General features: G+C 41.0%; 1 protein-coding gene across 1 annotated transcript in view; it reads right to left on the bottom strand.

The window, feature by feature from the left end:
- PTPN5 (protein tyrosine phosphatase non-receptor type 5) overlaps positions 1-21359 on the bottom strand; it is a 93497-nt gene that overhangs the window by 35080 nt on the left and 37058 nt on the right. Inside the window, exons 4-6 of the mRNA XM_013957929.2 lie at positions 4416-4597; positions 3385-3504; positions 1430-1513 (exon numbers count right to left, since the gene is read on the bottom strand). Coding sequence (XP_013813383.1) covers positions 1430-1513; positions 3385-3504; positions 4416-4577 — 366 coding nt within the window. The 5' untranslated portion in view covers positions 4578-4597. The remainder of the gene's footprint in view (positions 1-1429; positions 1514-3384; positions 3505-4415; positions 4598-21359) is intronic.

The following is a 21359-nucleotide window of genomic DNA, read 5'->3' as shown; positions in this document are numbered from 1 at the left end:
TACATTCACCTGACACATTAAGCAGAATATTTTGCCACTGTGCTGCCTCTCACTGAACTGAACTGCGATATGTATTATGACAAACCTCATACTAGGCCACATTAGAAGTGTGGCCAGCAGATCAAAGGAAGTTATTATTCCCCACTACTTAGTGCCGGTGAAGCTGCACCTTGCATACTGTGTCCAATGCTAAGCCCTCCAGTTTAAGATGGATATGGACAAATTGGCATGGGCCCAGCGGAGGGCGATGAAGGTGGTCAGGGGTCTAGAGCACATGGCCTGCGAAGGAGGTTGAGGAGTTGGGCTTGTTCAGCTTGGCAAAGAGAAGGCTAAGAGCAGCCTGCAACTACTTGAAAGGCAGCTACAGAGATGATGCAGCCAAACTCTTCTTGGTAGTGACAGCTGATATCACAAGGGACAACAGCCACAAGTCGCAGCTCAGGAAATTCAGATTGGACATTAGGAAAAATTTCTTCCCCACAAGAGCCATGCAGTCCTGGCATAGGTACCCAGAGAGGTGGTAAACCTTGGACGTTTTCAAAACTTGTCTAGAAAAGCCATATCTGACTGATCTAGTGCTGGTGACAGTCCTGCTTCAAGCAGGAGGTTGGACTAGAGATGTCCAGAGGTCCATTCCCACCCGCAGTCCTATGGTTCTATGATGTACTGCATTATACTGCTTAGTCACTCAAACTACATATGTATGGTACAGCCTCAGCTTCCTGAGCTCTCTGAAGGTGCACTACAGTAAGGACAGGAGGCCATGTTCTACCTGTATTTTCAGGCACTGTACTCCCACTCTAACATAACAATATACAGGGGTATGAAAAGCCATGTTCAGCTAGAGCTCCCCGAAAAGAAAGAATTCCCCCTAGATTTTCCACCTAGTGCACATCTTTGTGCCACTTATATGATCGGTGGAGAAGCACAACATGCTGCCTTCTGCTCCCAAACAGCTGACAGTTAACTAGATTAATTGTAGTCATGCCATTAATCTTGTTCTGCAGCTGGGGCCTTGGCCTACATCTACAAGGGTATTACATTCACAAGCACACTGTACTCTGGACTAACTCTTGCTGTCACTTAAGTCAATGAATGGTCTGTGGTCAATTCATAAGGCAGCAATATTTGAAGCTCCCTTTACTGGATCATATCCCTCCTACCGTAAGTGAAAATACTTTACCCACCTGTGGATGGAGGGAATAAAAGCCATTAGCTGAATCCCCAATTCATCAAGAAATTAAGTAAGGATAAGTGTAGTCAGGATTCTTCTGTGTAAAGCATGACAGTAATCACACAGAAATATCCCAGAAAGTATTACTTTAAAATCAACTTAGGCTTAACATCAAGAACCGAGAGTAAACTAGACATTTTCTAAAAACTCGCTGGAAAAAGGAAAGAACATAGTTTACGCAGTATCATAGCTTACCAGAGATCCTACAAGTAACAGTCCTAGAGAAGCTAATGACAGCAGGATATATGATATCACAATGCTCCCGACTCTGGTCAGGTCCTGTGAAACGACAGAATTGACAATGATTCATGAAGTATTTAGGGGTACGGTATAGCATTTGTGTGTGTTCTCGGTAAACAGTCTGTATTCATTCTTGGATTTCCCATGTTGATTAGTCATACCATACTCTTGTCTGTGGAAAAGTCACCACCAACAAAAAAAATGCCAGGTTTTGGAGATGACTGAAATTGAAACCATCTCTGAGCTCCAGGATCTCTGAACATCTGAAAACTGGCTTTCAGTATTTTGGCATCAGCCATCACAGCGAAACTGCTTCCTATCCTCATACATTTCCAACACTGAGAACTGGATCCATGACTCAATTTTGCAGCCCGGGCTTGTCACAGTCCGTGTAATTTTATCCCTTGGCAAAGGGCTTTGGTGGAAGTTTAGTACTGTTCATTTGTTTAGGGACCTTTACAAAAAAAATCCAATCACAGAGGAGTTTAAGTTTTCTACATGTTCTGAGAAGTGTCATAGTGTCCATTCCCAGCACTGGCAGTGAAATTCATTCCAATGTCCTAGCCACATCTAAGTAGTTCAGAGTTCAGCCTATTCTCAGTAATAGGTGCAAAATGTACTTCTAATGGAATTCAGAGAGCTAGGAATTTTACTCTGCTTCTGACACATTCGTATGGGTAGAGAGAAATTCAGAGTTAAGAGATTTTATTTGCTCATTTTAATGTCAGTAGATTTCTTCCCCTTAACTGTTCTCAATTCTAGATTGTAGTAAATTTGTACTGTAAATAGTGCTATAACAAACAGTCCTCAAGGATATACATGAACATCTGCACAGAGTCATACTTGGGGTGTTCTTGTGGTGCAGAATCGCTCTCCTCCACACTGAACCCACAAAACGCTTATTTTAAGTCCAAGTCATATAAATCAGGGGTTTTCTGTAAGAAACAATTTGTTAATGACTGACCCACTGCAAATAAGACACAGAAAATCAGAATGCCTTATCTTCTATAAAGAGCTTTGATTATGCATTACAAATCCAACTGAGAAAGGTCAAAGAAAAAGTATTTCTTTCAAATAAACAGAAGAGCAGGCAATATGTAGCTCAAACACTATTAAGTGAACACAGAAAGCAATCTCCACTGTACTTCAACCCCAAAAGGCACAGAGTCAGAGTTCCTATTTGTACTGCACAGCCTCTGCTACAAAGATCATGTACAATGAATCTAAACATTCTGATGGCAAATATATTTGGTGTGATTTTTGAAAGTAGCTGCTTACCATTTAATTAAAGTTCTGTCCACACTAGAGAAATCTGCAGTGGGTATAATTACCCCAGTAATTCATCAGATGAATCATATTGGTATACATGTCATTCTGTCATGGTGAGAGGCTAAGCATTTTTATTAGGGTACCTTTGTAGATATAACTGTGTCTGTACACCTAGTACACCTGAAATGCTTTCACCACATACAGATTTGCTCTAAACACTCAAAAAAAAAGTTTTGTTATGGTGCATCTTGTGTTTCTCACCCTTTCTGTGGCTCCTTCCATTTTTTCAGAATCTAAGATTCTATCCATCCTAATAAAGTTCCAGCTCTCTCTTTACTGTGGAGTAAGCCTTAGAGGGCTGATTTCTCATTCCTTTGTTTCGTTTGCAATCATTTGCACCTTACTAAAACTCCACTATGCTGATTTAACAGCATTGTCAAAAATTTGGCCCATTTTTTTGAAGAACAAATATAAATCTATTTTCAGAAAACATTTTCCACCCTTTCAGAACACACAGAGTACAGCAGTCACTATATTAAGTACATATGTATTATACACTTAATTTGAAGAGATATTTGAAGCATCACCTAAGGCTACTAACATCAACCATTCAATCAGAGAGAAAAAATACAGGAACTTACCTCCCCTCGATCTGACAAAAATTGTCCAAATGGTGTAAGTATGTAAGACAGCAGGTCAAAGGCATTCTGAGCTGCTGGGATGGTCCCGTAAGTGCTGTAGCACAGCATCATGCAGAGAAGCTGTGCAATCAATCAGAAAATACATATGAGCATTCCTCATTAAACATTCATTTTCATTTCAAGACTGCATAATAAAATCAACGAGAACTAAATTAGTTAATGTTGATTATCATTTTTGCTTTAAGTCAGGTATTTTCTGTGCTGTAGCTTAATAAGAATAAAAAGACTGAGGACTAAACGCTCAGCTAGCATTAACTGGATGTGTGTCACTGAGTTCAACAAAGTTACTCTGATTTACACTAGCAAAAGGACTGCCCAAGATAGCCTTTACATCAAAAGAGCAACAGAGATCCCTCTGGATTCTGAGCTTTTAGCATTACTACTTTTAAATGAAAATTGGTATTACATAAATTTTGTATGTTATTAAAAGGCCTATGTCATACTATGCAAAGCTCTCACAAATAACCGTGTCCACACAGATATTCCTATAAAGACATATACACATGCACAAATACGCATACGTTGAAACATTTCATTTGAACCACTTAAGGTTGCTGCATACACCACAGCTGACATAAAACCACAAAAGCAAGGATGTTAAAAGCTACCACCCTCACAGAGAGAAACACCCCCATCCCATCCCACACCACGAAGGGCAACTCTAAGGGGGTCCCCTCCCAGTTCACTTTTTAACCAGATGGATGCTATCCCTGTACATATCAGCAGCACAAGATGGTTTTGTAGCAAAATGGGTCATTTGGTGATGGGGCAGCAGGCTGGGATGGGAGTCTGGGACATCCAAGGGCAGGGGCCGTTTGTAAAGCAGGGCTGCGGAAGGCAGCTGCCGAAATGAGAGAGGACTGCAGCTACGTCCATTGCTATCCCACAGTGAATGAGGAAGAAAGCTCCCACGCCAAGATACCTTTAAAGAAGGGGTCTCAGCATTTCAAAGTGATGACAAGCTGCCTTACCAACATCTGCGAGAGGACAAACAGATACATGCTGTCTCCAGGCATCAATCCATTCCACCGGGCAGCCCAACCAAGCGGTGCTGTTTTCTGGGAGGTTTTCACAGACTGCTCCTTCCTGCTCAGCTGTCCTTGTTGTCCTTCAGCTTCATCTATTGACTCCATCACAGCTGGACTGGAAAGACCTTCACATGCAAATGACATGTGCAGGGAATGAATAGCATGTAACCCTGTAGCCCCCGCGGAGGCTGCAAGGGCTATTGTTTTCCTAAAGACGTTAGCTACCTCTCAGTTCTGCATCAGTAAGTGCAGCTCAGGATTGTGAGCGTCACACTATTAGTGCAGCTGTATTCACCTGCCTTCGTCAGAAAAAAGTGAGTGTGGGCGGATAAATTATTTTCCCTTTCTTTCCGGAGGTGCAGAATCTGGGCTTTGTTGTTAATAAATTCTCATTTATATTGCTGCACCTTTTTGTTTTTACTGTTTTAAAAGAACCATCTGTGCTATTTGCTAGCTACACACTTCCCAGCTGCATGATGGCAGAAAACCTGTTTTGTCCCACTCTTCCTCAGTTTCTCTCTTTTCCTTTTCTTGTCTGCTTTTTGTCTAATTTGATTATAAATTTCTGGGGTAGAGACTGTCCAATTCTATGCGTCTGGATAGTGCTGAAGGGCTCTGGATTTTGTCAGGGTGTCCCAAGGTACTAATAAAGTAGACTTTAATTCTAATAACTTCTTGAATGAGTCTTTACTCAAGAGCTACTTAAAAATGTTGTAATGTTATTCCATTCAATGGAAAGATGCAGTGGAGCGGCTAGCCACCCAGTAATAGTATTTTGAATGCAGTTTGTGTAGAAGTAAACACATTTACAAGCTGGAGGTGACAGTGACAGATCTGACCCATTCAATGCAATCACTGCTGATTTACATCTTTCCACACGAGGAAAACCCCAAGGCTGCCCTGTGTACAAGACTGTAGCCTAAGCCAGCCACGTGTGCCCAAGGTAAAGGCCACATTGTTGGTCCTTGTGTGGTTTGCTGAAGTTGAGTTTCTACAGAATGCTCCACTCATCAGGCATTTCTCTAAGTGTCCCAGAATAGTAACTTTAGGTCAGATGAACTAGCCACAGCTCTAATTAACTAAATGAAACATGGGATTCATATACCAGCTGAGAGCTTGGCCATCAATAAGGTAAGTAAGGGTTCACAGGACTATCCCTTTCTGATTTCTAAAATACAAAAATGTAAGAGTAGAAAGGAACATGAGCTGCTTATCCCCACTCTGTGATTGTTCTTCTTCTCTTCACTGAAAGAGACCTGAGGACATCCCTGCACGAGCGAGCAAGGCATATGAGAAATGCTGGCAGCTTTTCCCAAGGTTCTCCATTCCCATAGCTCCCTAATGACATGAGGGTCATCACTGTGTACTGACTATGCAGCATCTCCCAGAAATGGCTCAAGAAGGAACAGTTGCAAGGTACCATCAGGTGCTTCCATAACAGCTCAGGTTATTGGTTTCTCATTTCAAAATATTGCCAGTCAGTTTGTGATGGGGAATGGCCTCAGTAGACCCGAGTGCAGAGATGCCATACAACTATGGACCTCAGCAGAGTATGCTGGATACAACTGGTTAGGCAGATGATTTTCACTGTCTTTATACAGATATTTCTCAAAAGCATAGGTGACATGCATACAGACAGACCCGTGTATGCATGTACATACCACAGATAATACTGAAAGTAACCGACAGACTGTATTTGCCATTTACTGACTCAGTACATTTCCATAAACACTATCAAGACTTCAGATTAAATAAAGGTCAATAAAACACAGAAAAACAAGGAATTAAAAAGGTGAAATCAGAAACAGCAACAATTCCAGACTGTATTTCTCACAGTTTCTCATTATTTTCATCTATGTATCCTTAACGCTGGAAGACAACAGCTTGACAACAACACTTGTTACTGAAAAGCAGACAATTTCTGGAATATAGGTGGAAAGCTCATGGGAGTTCTACCTCTCTGTCCCCCAGGCTCCAGCCTGTAATTTACAGTCCATGACAAAACCCCCAAGAAACGCACAGAACCCAGATGCAGTCCTTTGTGTTCAGGCAACAATTGTGAGCAGCAGTCCACAGACTACAGGTTCAACATCTGACTTCTGATACCATGATGTGCAGAGCTGGACTCAAAATTTCTCCAACAGAATTACATAGCAGCCACATTTATAGCTAAGGCTACCTAAATATCATCAACATCAAACTGTGTTCTCCTTTTCTATCATGCGTTAAAACTTAACAGTTAAATTTGAATCTTTCCAAGCTTGCAAACTGCTTTATGTCTTATTCTAATCATTGGATTTGGGCAAGAAGAGGAGGAAAATCTTTGTCAGTATCTGACAGTTTTTTTCTGCTATTATTGGGGGGCGGGTTATGTTCTGTGTTTTGGAGCAGGAATCTGAAATTTAGCAGGAACAGAATCTTGAAGTCAGAAGTGATTTTTGCCATCCATGTAAAAAGACATTTGCAAGTGTCTGAAATATAAATCTTTAAAAATATCTATTTACATATAATTTATTATGGCTTCCTCCCACAGTCTCTGGCCTTCCTTTTCCACCAAGAATGTTCTAAGTCCTACTTTTCCTTTACCTACATTAAACAATGCACCTATGTCCCTGAGAACAGCTGACAAACATATTTACTGCTTCCAAACCCTAGTGACTTCCTCTGTGGGATACAGCTCCACAAAGTTTAAGATACAATGCATGCAAAGCAGGACTAAAATATCTTTGGGAAGGCAATCAGAGTGAGGAGTCCGGGAATGCAGATTTCAAGTTCAGCTTTTAACTAGTATTTATAACTCAAGATATTTCTTATTTCAGAACCCATCTTTTTTAAACTGACCAAAAGCTCATTTACTTGCCTTATGTAGCAGGTAAGTATAATTTCTCCATTTTACATCTGTAACAGTCTGAGATTTTTCAAGGTCACTTCTGTCAAAGTTGGAAACAGAATCTCATCTCTAATATGATGACATTAAGGCCACTTAATCACACCACCTTCTGGAGTAAAGAGGTCAAAGTTAGGGGACTACTCGGTGTCTGTAACCATGGGGATCTATACCTCTCCAGAGCCAAGAAGCCCAATTCCCAGTATTCCAATGTTGTCTAGAAAAAGCTGTATAAGCTACAATTGTAGGAGTCGCACTCGCCTTCTTATGAGTGCCCTATATGAAGGACAATAGACTACTACTACTACCAATCATTTTTACTGCATAAGGTAGAGTTCTGTTCTACGCAATGAGGAGTCCAGGATTCCAGCTTGGCTGAATCAATATGGTTCAGCTGCTATCAACAGATATTTTCACTAATAACAGTAAAAGAAAACAGGTCAAGAACTCAAGTATTAGGGAACTGTCAGAATTCATACCTATAAACAAACAGATTAAGGTTCATGTTTTGGGTACATGACAACAATGCCTTGGATTAATTAAAGTCCACTCAAAAACTTACTATTCCAAATAAACCATCAAAGATTAGATTTTAACAAACATAAGGGTGCCCACCTAGGGTTTTGTATTGATTTAACTATCCCAGCTTTAAACAATACTTCAATTACCATTTACATTCCATATTGCATTCCTATGTTCCTCTACTATTTGTTCTAAAAGGCCATGGACAGACATGTCGGAAAATTTGTTCTCTTATGTCAAGGTCAGCGGGCAGGTTTTGAGACAGCTCAGAAGGATGACTACCTCCAGAAGGAGTGAATTGTGCGTCACTTCTGGTAGTGATTTGACTGCGTGGAAATCTAACATCCTCATCCCACGCTCCTGAATTCCTGCCTCATGAAGGTCAGGATTCGAGTTCAAGTACTTCTCCTTTGCCAGGAGCCTGCACTTGCTAGTTCTTTGGCAGAAGAAATAAAAGGTCTCTGACATCTGTAGCAGCCATAGGGCTTGTTAAAGCAACCTAAAATTTCCAGACAGGACCATAAGCTCAACCATCATCCTTGCTGTTCAAGGAAAATGAACTCTGTGGATCAAACCAGTCATCTATCCATCCTATACTCTTTTTCTGAGTATGTTCACCAGCACAAGCTGCCAAAAACAAATGGTACAACACTGTTATGCAATAATCTACACAGGGAAATTTCTTATCCACTCACAAGGTAACAGTTGGCTTCCTTAACGCAGAGAATTTCTATACTGAAACCCCTGTAACTCCATCTCCTTCTTCTTCTGACTCTGTATGTGAATACATAAAGGACAGAAGAATGAACCAAGAATATAAATATACTATTTGAAAAACATGTGCTTAGAATACTAGACTTAAGTGAAATACTAGAGGGCACTATCGTAATGATGAGTAAGACAACAATGCCTTACAGCATAAGATCTAATTGAATGCTACTGTGGGCAAGGCATCAGCAGCTCCCCAAAGCCAACTGATTCATCCTCAGAGTCTTCAGAGAAAAAAAGCACACCCCCAGGACCATGTATCCTGGCTGTATTTCTTAATGAAGTCAGCACTTTGCAAGAAACTTCTGTCCTCTGTTGTGCATAGGTGCTGAATTTAACAATGTATTTGTGGGATGAAAAGACTTGTTTCTTACCAAAGGATTTTTATAATGGTGAAACAAAATGTAACCTAGCAATGAAAAGATAATGTTTACACATTTAAGTTTTACTCACATCTGTTACACTGTGCCAGTGGGAATTTTACATCTTGGGTTGCTTGGGTGGCTTTTTCACTGGAAAATCCAATTTTTTTTTTTAATGGTGGCTTGTGGGGAAGTGATAACTCTTAGTGTCTCTGGCGCTTATGCAATATAAATGCTCCATTAAAACAGCATTTCTCAAGAGAAATCAAGAAAGCACAAACACCATAGTTTGTGTCCTGGAAAGAAGCAGGACACTGGGTTCTTGTTCTCCTTCAGGCTTTTCCCACTGGGAAAAAAAAATCTTGTTTACTATTCTCTGGGTTGGAAAGCCCAAGAAGCTGTCACAGGGCAGACAGCAGTAAGAAAATCAGTAAGATCACCCACTGCATGCTTCTTAGTGTGGATGTCCCCCCCACATTGCAGTACTGAGCTGTAGTAACTTGGGGCAAGGCAGGAGGCCTAGCCAGGGCTACGAGCTCTGTGGAACTACTTGTCAGATACACAGGGTAGGAAGGAGAAATGGACCTTGACTGTTCTGCCAACTCAAGCTGCAGCAGTCAACAGGCTGTAGCAACTCAGCTGCTTTGTCCTATATGTGTTTCATGTGTGAGGAGGATCCACATCCCTCTGAATCTGCCTATGTCCTCATGATTGCTGTGCCTGGCAAGAATTTTACTCCAAAGGAACAGCCCAGAATGAGGAAGCATTGCAAAGCGTGAACATGTCCAGCAAGATTATCAACACTTTACCCCAGAGACCTATATCCATATATGACCCTGCATCTTCAGGTATCAAAATGCAGCTGCCTATTGAAAACATTGTCTCTGATTTCCATCTGTCTGCTAGGGAGACCTGCCATTGATTAGAGAACAATAAATGAATGTATACTACTGATAAGGGTCTGCCAAACAATTGCTTATTTTTACATGCACCACCTAAATTGCGCATGCAGGACATAGCTCTGGCATTGTACTTCGCATATCCGCAGGTCATAAGGCACAATGATTGCAGGGGAAGTCCTAATGCCAGTAAGGCACATGCAAGCTGCATGAGTGCAAATGAACCAGAGGTAACTTGTGCTGGAAGGTAAAAAGGCAGCTCATTTGCTGGAGGAATGGAGCAATAGGAGAAAGGTAGTGGCTAAGAAGCCATTCTCTCTCCTACTTGCAATATGCTGCAGCAAGAGAAGGATGGAAACAGAATAATTAGCTTTTAGACTAACAGACAATCTTTTTTTGCACTGTGGCATGCATTGAGAAGAAGCAGGGATGAAGAAGGAGAGCTGTCATACATGCCAAACAGAACTTACGTACTTACATTCCTTTCTCCATAGAAAACTGATTGGTGGGCCGCTATCCTACAACTCAGAAACTTTTACTGAACTTCTTTATATAATCAGCCAATTTCAGACACTAAACAGTTAAACATAATGGCAGAAAGTATGTCATTGCCATTTACAGATGGATACTATTCACCATCCAGAGAAGGCTGTTTCTTCTTGATGCTCTCTGCATTCCTAACTCATCTAACAAGTCATGTTAAAACTTACATTCAAGATATAACGAGCTGTGCTGAAAACAGTGGGAATGCTATTTCCCACACTTGCAGTTATACTAAGAATGCATCTCTTTGGCTCCTCCCTTAGTAACTTTTTTTGTACCTTTCCAGTCATGATACAGCACCAACTATTTCTACTCCGCTTGGATCCGGATCTGCTGTTCAAAAGAGTCTGATACATGTATCTTTTCCAAATAGTAGGATAAAACAGTGTCTGGGAGCAGAGCATCTAGTCCATAGAAGTATCTGCATTAAATGTTGCAAAGCAAAACAATCCAAGATGCCCCTTGCTGCTGCCTACTACAGCCTGCTTGGAGATAGAAGGGATTTATAACAATCAAAATCGCCTCAACATTTTCAATTCCAACCTGGAAAAAGTTCAAATTCTAGCTGCCAAAAACTTGTGGTTGGTAGATCTTTCATTTGGAATGTGAAATCACATAGAGAGCTACCTCAGAAGATATCAGACAGCTTAATTCAGGCGCTAGCAAGAACTTGGACAGATCCACATATCCCACTAAGTTTACTACTAAACACTGCAAGGCATCAAGGCAATTCTAAAATCAGTTTGATAGCTAACTGGAAGCCAGTTAGATTCATCCAGTGAGGATGAACTGCAGACCTCTCATTCTCTTTGAAGCCTAAAATGTTTAACAGAGCTTATAGCATAAATAAACCTGACAATGTTAATCCAAATAAGAGGTCTGAGCAACTGACTACCATCTCTGACACATTACGGAGGAATGGAAAAGTCTTCACAAAGGACCCAGTCTATACACCAGGGACCTGGCTGTCAGTCTCCTGTGTTACTTTTTCGGAGATTCAACTCATGATTTCTAATACTTTCAGTTTGCACCAACTGTATCTACCCTGTACTGTAAGAATTAGCATGGATAAGCTGCAGGCATTCAGAGTTGTGTGGGGAACAACTGAAATATTCGGGTATTCCATTTGGGAAAGCTGGACATTTCTAAAATGATCACACTGGAAGTAACCAAGAATACTGATATTTAATTCACTCCCTTTTGATTCCTGGGTTGATACTCTCATCAAGAGTAATGCAGCTACTCAGAGCTCTCAGTGAAACTGTGTCAGGCTCTCTGAAGATTCAAGATGACACCACCCCCATGTAGCTCTTTCGGCATGTTATCTACACCAGCCAAAAGGGAAGGAAAGAGTTCACCTGCTCTTTGAGAAGATCCAACTCTGGAACACAGGTCTATGGAAAATTCTGTGACAATGATTTATACTCCAGCTTTGAAACAATAAGCTTCAGACGCAAAGTGCCTACCTCCAATTGCTCATCCTATGATAGAGAAAAATCTACTTCAGTCCTCCCTTCTGAAAGAGATGCACAGAAACTGGTAACAAAAAAATACAAACTTCCTGCATCATTACAAAAATGCTTACTTAGACACTACAATGCTCCTCCCTAATGTTAAAGAAAGAGAGAAAGAAAAAAAAAGTTAGTCCACCCCAGTGTGACAGAGTACAACCCAGAAATACCAACGATTGTCCTTTGCACTTACTTGTCTGAGAGTAGTTAGCATGCTTAAAATCAGCAGCCTTCATGCTGGGAAAAGTAAATGTTCTTCGCAGAGTTGTTGAAACAACAGTGCAGGGAAGGAAATGGGTGTCATCTACTAGCCAGGAAAAGCACTGAAGTTTCAGGTCTACTTTCAAGCTCAATTGGTGGAGTTTGGCTGCTGCTTGAGCCAAAATAGTTACCAAAAAGGAAAGACGCATCAAGAGAAAAGAAAGCGAGGAATAAAGTCATGCAGAAAATCTGTGATCATGCCAGGCACTGAGCTGAGATTTATGGATTTCTAGTCCAATCCCTCTTTGCTTTCACTGGTATAATTTTTAACAAACTTAGAGAAGAAACTTTGCAGGAGACACATCTTTTAGCCTTCCTCTTTACTTGAAACAAGTTCTGCTGAAAAGAATATACAGTCCCTTCTCCCTGCTCGTGGGCAGTACAGCTCCATCCCTAAATGGCCTATTCTCATCTCTGAGGGAACAGGAGTCTGATGTCGGAGTGTGTGAGGAGAACGGTTGCCTTGCTGCTCAGCAGCTCCCTGCTGAACTGCTGAGTCACACATTTTCTCTGCATTCATTTTCACACTGCTCCCACTCAGTCCACCTGCCACTTCATCTGGGATGGGTGGGAGGAGAGAAAAAGAGGTGAAGTCAGAAAAAACGTTCATGTTCACCCATGCCCGTTATTATAACACTGCAGGGTCACGTACAAGAACAAGCCTGCAAGCTACTAGAGGGATGGAGAGGAGAAATACCAGACTGCAAGACAAACTGCCTCCCCCTCCTCTCCTTCTACAGGAGGAAGACTGGCCAGCTAAGGAGTTGCAAACCTCATCTGATTCCCAACCAGTCACTGATGCTATGTGCTTGCTGATCTGCTCTATAAACTTCAGTCTTCAGTCAAAGCCTTGAGGTTTTCCCTATTTTCTCTGGTTTAAATGAGCTTTCCAGACGCCGTGATATTTCAGCACTCCAGCAGGCACTGTGTAGTAATTGACTGGCCGCCACAGGAAACTGGCCCAATGACAAGTGTCAATACCATCTGGACAGACCCTTGATTCCTAAGGCCATATTTAGCACAGTTCCTGCAGTGGAAGATGTCCACCAGCCTCAACTCTTTTTTCAGACAGAAGAATACAGGTAGGATGAAGAGAATCTTAGCCACTTTCTTGCAGCTTCCATGACAAGCTAGCGTAACAGGAACCAATGTCTCCTATTATCTGTCTGTTAAATCCTAATGTAAAAAAAGGACCCATACCCCACTATCAGTGGTGGGATACATGCCTATCATGATTATTGATGTCACAGGTGCCTATTAGGTTAGGCTGTACATACACAGGGGGCATGTGAAGAACCGAGAACAAAAGATTTAGGAGGTTTTATCTAAAACCTTAATTTAATAAAGGCTCAAATTCTACTAGAAGCATGTAACAGGTTACATAAGTATTATAGGTCCTTGGTTTCCAGCAGGCTAGCACCTTGACGTCTCTCTTGCTTCTTAGGCCATTCCTCTTTCATTCATTCAGAAGTTTGAGCTGGCAGAACAAAGCTGGAAATGGGAGCATTCACCAGCAAAGTTCTGGGTCATGTTTTGGTTTCTTTTCATTCAAGAGTTTTTAGACACACCAAGTTGAAAAGAAACATACATTTCACTAAATTATCAAGGTAGAAACTTCTTCTTTAATTAGGTTCCTGGAGGGTACCATTTATCGATCACGAAAAAGAAGCTTCCTGGTTTGTTAAATCAATGTTCTGCAAAAGCACTTGTGAAACTGACTTTCAGACCAAACCAGGACAACTGTGATGAATTTTCAGAGTAATTCTTAGCTTACTGCTACCGTTTGCATTCAGTAGAAAAACTGGGGGTTTGGTAAGAACTAGACAAGAATTTTGTGTTATTAAGCAAAATTAGTACTTCAAGAAGAAAATCTGTTTTTTTTCCCCTGTGGGAAAGAGTCTGTTCTGTGCTAATGTAGGGTCTCATTTCTCAGTAATTCTCATAGTGCAGTCTGCTCACTTGAAAATGTGTTTGCTCTCTACAGGCCTAAAGTGCAGAGACAAAACCCAGTCTGAGCAGATTTTAGTGATATCGTATTGATAGGGCTTTCATATTTCCATTTCCATTTTTTTTCCTAACAGGAATCATAGTCCTGATGCCCAGAAGACAATTCATGACAAAATATGGTTATCTGGAGGGGAAAAGAAATATGGAAAAGTGAAAAAACTCAAAACCTTCTCAAAGTTCCCTGCCTCCATAAATTTTTTGTTCCCAGTTATGGACAGAATTTGGAAAACACAGTTTTACATGATAGCACTGAAGAGGGAAGGATGCAGTCTGCTACCACAAACTGTTTGACTGAAGGGTGAGAGCAGAAGACTTCCTTTGGGCTGCTACCAAACTCTTCCTTCCTGGGAGAACCCAGATGCTCAAGACTGTACTCCTCCCAGACCTGGAATCCTACACAGTACTTTTGGCTGTTTAACATCCCTAACCCATCTAGTAAGAGAAAGTAACTTGATCATCTCACCAGACCTCTAGTCTGTAATAATTCATATGCAACATGAGAGCTACATGGGCAAAACAGTTCAGAACAGGCTTGGCTGACACCACTCTAGATCAGGTGCGAGCCCTACTTACATGGAGCGAGAGGAAAACCAAACCCTCAGGCTCTTTGCTCTAGAAAGACAGGTCTCCCATTTCAGCAAAAGAAGAAATGCTAGGAGCCATCAGCAGCAATAAGAGATTGGCATATAAAGCAACCATACGGAAAGTACACAATAGTTACTGTACCATCTGTTGGGGTCTGATTCTCTTCCAATACCGGTTATAAACTTCCATGCCTCTACTGATGAGGGAGTTGTTCTTAATTTCCAGTGCAAGAACAGAGTTATGTCCTTGTGCACATATAAATTGTACTCCCACTATTAAATAAGATGTTTATTCTTAATGGCTCTATTAATGCTTGCAGGTTTTAAACACAACATGTTGTTAAGCACTGTCCTTTTTCCTTTTCTCCCGAGAAACATGTCAAGTTACAGGGCATGCTATTTCTCATGGCAGCTAGGGACCCTAGAGCAGGGTCTTTGCTTCAAAACAATTAAAATATTAAATATGGTGTCAAATTACAGCTCTTAAAAAGTGAATGCAGACCCTTGGTGGGCAGAGGCAGTGAATATTAACTTCCCTCACACCCACACATAATTAGCATTTGCCATCTTTCAATCAGGGCTCTATTCAAAGACTCTTTTGTTTTTGTACAAGGCACTTCCCTCCTTTCCTACTAAACCCTTTACAGAAGGTCTTTCTGATTACTGCCTAACAATTAACCGCAGTCCTTTTTTTGTTTTAAAGAATACATTTCTTTGTTATGCTTTTTTTTTTTTCCAGTGAAAGTTTTCAAGTGCCTGGGGATAAATTTGGGGGTGCCTTTAGTTTTTGTAAACAGACAGTAAGTTGGCTTTCAGCTGAGTTGGTTGTCCCACACCATTCCCAGCTTCCAAACTCCCTTTAATACTGAAAATGGAAACCCACAAAACAGCTCTGTAATTCCACAGCTAAAATAAAGAGCTATGGCTTTGACTGCTCATGAATCAGCCTTGCACAGACAAAACAGCCACGGAAAACTGCCAACAATGCAACAAAGACGCAGATTTAGATATACAGGGTTGAATTCTCTTTTTGAAACAAGATAACTAACTCTCCCCTCCCAAATCATCATTTTTGTGCCTTTAAACTTTAACTAGCAGATATGCTTAAGAGTGCCTGATGCATAAACAAAAAACAGCAGCAGTAATTTAAAAATCAAACAGCTTGTGATACAAGTGTCAACTAGAAAATTAAAATAAGTGCATTTTGGTTTCATGCATTTTTGAAAGAATGCTGTATTCATACTACTGTTGTTTGTATTAATGTTAGCACGCTTGTATTGATTGATAAAAAGCAAATTTCTTCTCATAAATGAACTTCTGCAGTTCTGATGTCAACCTCATTGTGTGTGTTTCTAATTTCTCTCGAGTGACTTAGTAGCCTGGTGTCCTGTAGGTTTTAAATCTGCTTTTTGCTCTTGGGAATAAGAGGGCTTGCACTTTGAAGCAGATGGGTGATATGCTGGCCTCCTGCCAGTTTCAAATGTGAACATTCTGATGTCATTCATTTGAGTAGAGCCTGCTTTACTAAGTGACTAAAATCTTACGCCCTGGAGCCTTCAGCAAAAACATTAGGTAAGCCACTATCACATTCAACCTTTACTCCAAAGACATTTTTTCCTGAGCAAAGTAAATTATATTAAGACGAGTCTCAACAATCATCTTCAGCCACAAACCTGATATATGCCTCAAGGTTACTATCCCAAGTATAAACATTTCACTTTCTTTCATGGATTTAAAGACTATATTTATACATCTCGGCTTACTCTGAAAGCAGTGGTATCATTCAGATACTATCATTTAGGCTCCCGAATAAGCAATTGGATGGATAAAGGTGTGGACACCTAGAAAAAGAACATCCACACTCAATTTTATCCCTGTACTACAGCGTCCTGTTTTCACCCTGGGAACCTCCGTTATAGGCAGAAGTGCAAAGCCTGGACAACTAAGTGCCCTTACTTCCACTTCACTGTTCTGCTACCTCTGTAACTGCAGCCCCCTCATCTTAGGGGCATGCTTAGGTTAAAGTGTGACAAGTATAACGGTGTCATTAACTTCCCCTCCTCTCTAACCAACCACGTAATAGCACAAGAAGTGAACACTGCATCTAGAGGAAGATAATAGTCAACGTTGTTTACTTGTGTCCAGTCTACAAGGGTTCCTATACTACCTGTACTCATTAACGCAGCTACAAAGCCTTAAGCAGAGCACTAAGAAACGTAACAGTCTGTCTTCTCATCCTCCTCCCAGAGGCAGGAACACGTACAGGAGAATGTTTTGGCTAGATACATAAAGAGACATGCGCAAGTTGTTACAGATCTGTCAGAGAAGGCAAGATGGAAAAAAAAAGCACACCCTGCGTTAAGAGAAGATGATGAGCTCTGCAATTTTTCTGTGAGGATTTTGCACCTCCTGGCTGCAGTCAAAACTTTGCTCTCTGCAAAACAATCCAAAGAACCAAACTCAGTGGATTTCTGCATCCCAGGGCTCTGCTTGATCCGAGAAGGTGACTACCTCACACCACACAGACTCATTTTCCAATATCTTAGCAAGAGCTGACACCAACCAGCGGGTCTGCAAGGCGGTGAGCAAAGTTGTGTGAAGATACGATTTTGGGTCTTGCAGCAGTGAAGCATTTCTGCTTTCAGTTCCAAGGACAACTTGGTCTCAGCTAACCTGGGGATTTTTGCACTATCCTCCAGCAAAAAGCGTGGACATCCTCTTAGATACCCTGGATCCAAACCATTCCGGAGAGGACTGCATTATGATCTGATATCCCATATCAGGTGGCAGGTCTCATGAGTTTGTGGGATGCAGAGTTGTCAAGGAGGTACACTGTTAAAACCTCCTTTACAGGTATACACATTACAGGTATAATGGCCTCACACTATCTCCTATTCTGAGGATGAAAAGACAGTGATTCATTTTACCATCTCATCTGTGCAACATGAATTGGGGCTGTTGATAAATGTTCTTGTTTTTTCAGGCCTTGATTAAAGCATTTCTTTCTTTTCAGGAGCTCCTTACTTCATAATACCTATAATTCAGGCCATTGCAAATACAACAAATCATTTTCTTATGGACTCCTAGTTGTCCTACTGTTTTGTTCCCACATTAGAACATTGCTCACTTCCTATAAAATTCAGCACTACTTTAACGTACTTTGAAGTAAACATAGTCAAATGCCTTCCATAGCATGTTACTTACCAAGTGTGGGTGACCAAATGTGTCAACAAGAAGCAGGATTCTTTTTTTTTTTTTGTGATACCGCTCATCCACAGCTACATTCCTGCTATGCTAAACACTCCATCTGCAAACCCTCATACCATCTCTTCCCACACTGAGGTATACATTTGACTTCTACAAGAACAAGTCAGACCTTTACTGAGGAATCTTGGAAATCTCATTCTTAGCTTCTAAGAACCAATGCATAACTACCAAACCAACCCCCACCTCTATCCTCTCAGCAGATGCCAGACTAAAAGATCTTTTTCTTGCAGCCCTCAACTCTCAAAGACAAGTATGTGCAACCCACTCTCTTAGTCCTTTTTACTGAAGATAATTATTAATTATGCTGTGAAGACCATAGGGAAAATGGACAAGAAAGAGCTACACTTTATGTCTTGTCATGTCTACACTAGGTAGAAGTGTAGCAATCTACTTCAAATATGACAGAGACACACAAAAGACAAAAGATGAAATACCAGGTCCTGCTTTTCTGGGATAATTCTAACAGTATACTCCACTATACTCCATGTACTGACCTTTCATCTCTACAGATCATGAGTCTTAAAAACTGAAAAGACGTAGCATCACTGAAGTCACATGTCTCTCCAACAGCAAGAAAAGTGCTTTAGTAGTGCACAGAAAAACCACAAAAACAAAAGAAGCTTCACCTAAAGGCTGTTATGCCAGCATCATCCACCACAAAAAATGACATTGGCTCTTTAACGTCCTGGCAAAGGAGATTCAGAACCTGGCAGCACCCGTGAGCACACAGCAGTACGGGGAGCACACAGGGAGGGGCCGTTTTGAGAGCCCCTGCACAAACACACAAGAAAGAGGAATGACCTACTCTGAAAAGCTTTCTGTGCTTATCTTAATCTCCCACAGAAGATATAAAAAATGGAAGGCATTTAGTGTCCTTGAGGACTGTCATCCCTCTTCCTGAAAGCCTGCAAAATTTGGCTAGACAAAATTGGTGCTGAATTCAGCAGCAATGTTGCCTGTGCAAGATCAAGCCTGCCAGCCTAACCACCTCCCCACCACTTCTCGGCTTGGAGGTAAGAGGCCTTTTTCGACATTCATATATGGAAGACAAAGGCATTCAAACTGTCAAAGACTTAGCAAAGCAGCAATACTGGACTGTCATTTGAAGGTCAGTCATCAACATAGGGTATTTATCTGCCTATTGTCAAACAAGTGCTGCAGCAGAAAGGAGTTTTAATAGAATATTTTAGTTAATTAAATCTGGAATGTTAATTTTTTTTCATAACACTGTGGCACTGTATCTATGAAAAGCAATAAAAATGGTTCTATTTAAGAGTGGTAATAGGTTTAGTCTTTGAACATATGCTTAATGAATAAATCTGTTAGGAAAAAAGGCCTGTGTGTATTGGAGGGGGGTAGTATGTTTGTTCTCACTTAAAGTGTGCCATGATGGCAATTATCAACAGCAAATGGCCTCTATTGTGAGGACTAAATAAAATTCCATTTGGCCATTTACTTTCAGGTGAAATTGCTTTTTCTTTTAAGTAATACATTCTTTTAGCTAAACAGCTGAGTTGAAAATATAGCAAAACCAGATTCATGTTATTAAGGACACCTGATAAGCATTCATACTTTGTGGTGGGTGCAGAGTTAAGAACTGCAACACAGTAATATCCAGGCAGCTTGCTACCACAGCATGGGGTGCAGCAAGCAAGAAGCCAAACAGACTACAGTGAAGAGGCATTCAGATCCCATGGTGAAAACAGTCTAACAACCCAGTGCAAGCACATACAGTAGTGGTGGGCGCAATTTCAGGGATGAAATTATATAGAATGCAATGTACAGTGCAACACAAAACCTGAACAGAATAGACTTTTTAAAGCTTAGATACCACCCAGAAGGCTATGATGGCAAAGCACATGAGAACAAACTCAATCTACTGGGTTTCATCTCCCAGAGTAGGTGGATGAATCCAATAAGCTAGTAGATTAGTTTGAGAAATTATAATGCCAATGCCTTACACAGGGAAAAAGCATGCGAAAAAACCACAGGTAAGCCATATGCTAGCTGGATATTTTTAAAGGAATTTCTGATAGTTATTGCTGAAAATATTATATTTTACTTGCTCAAACAAAACTGCCCCCTTCCCCCCACCCCCCAAAAAAACCCAAAAGTCAAATGTGTCAGTATTTACTCAACTTCTCTTCTATCCCCAAAAAAGCTCTTCCAGTGCAGTGCCAGATCCTCCCCTTTCTCCACCAAATCTATGAGAGTTTGGAAGCTGAGGCTCCTTAGACATATATTTAGCATTCCTAAGGGAGGTTCACCAAGCCAGATTCCCCTTCCTGTTCTTTCTCTTAACAGTATTCCTGAATATGGCTATTTTTACAACACAGCCAGGTCTCAGTTGGAAGGTATGTTCTGTGCTAAAAGGGCCATGCAGAACTCCTATGTCTAATCCAACCAGATTTCTTAGGAGGACATACTGTAGCTGGAGCTCTAGCAACCAGGGAAGGCAATGTCATGAGCACCCCTGCTTTGCCAGCTCCTCTAAGGCAGCAGGGTTGGGAGACTGCTCCTCACTGCTTTTGGACAGTTTAGCATGACTCATGGCATTAGGTATAATCAATACCTAACATACTAAAATACTGCGCTCTCCCTGATTTGCTAATTCACCAGCCTGTGCAGGCCCTCCTTTCTCCTTTTAAGAACTTTTCCCTGTGAACAGGCAAAGCAGATCCAGATTAACAATGATAAGAGATCATGAGTGGGAGGAAAGAGATAAGAAGAAGCACAAAGATAAAGCAAGTCTCATGTTCCCAAGACTTCTTTTTTGAGAGAGAACTGTGATACAATGAAGAAAACAATCCGTCATTAAAACCTCTAATTCTTGGGGATGGTATACCCCTCCCTCCGTCTTCCTAATGTCATCCTTACTGAAATAACTTCTCATTGAAATTTCTTGTTTCTTGCATTTCCCCCTGCTAGGTGCAAAGATGCCACCAGCAGGCACAGGGAAGGCATGAAATCTCAAATTGCAAATTGGTTAGATAGCATGATTCCAAGGGCACAGGGCTTGTCAACATGAGAAAATTGCAGCTGTTTCACTAAAGGAATGGTAGGAAGCTGATTTAGTTAAACTGACAGCAAAATCAGAGTGGATGCTCTTCCTTTGGTTTCAGCTTGACTTCTGACAGTTTAGCATGAATCAGGGGTCATGACATGGGACATCAGATTTCCAAAGGGTGGTTAGATTCAGCTCAACAGCCACATTGAAGGCAAGATTCTATTCTCGGAAATGACCCGTATTTTTACCAGACTGATTTTCAGCTTATT

Source organism: Apteryx mantelli, chromosome 4 (genome assembly GCF_036417845.1).
Source record: "Apteryx mantelli isolate bAptMan1 chromosome 4, bAptMan1.hap1, whole genome shotgun sequence".
In the NCBI taxonomy this organism is placed as follows: domain Eukaryota; kingdom Metazoa; phylum Chordata; class Aves; order Apterygiformes; family Apterygidae; genus Apteryx; species Apteryx mantelli.
The sequence above is the reverse complement of the archived record's forward strand: the minus strand, read 5'-3'. Positions and strand labels throughout refer to the sequence as shown.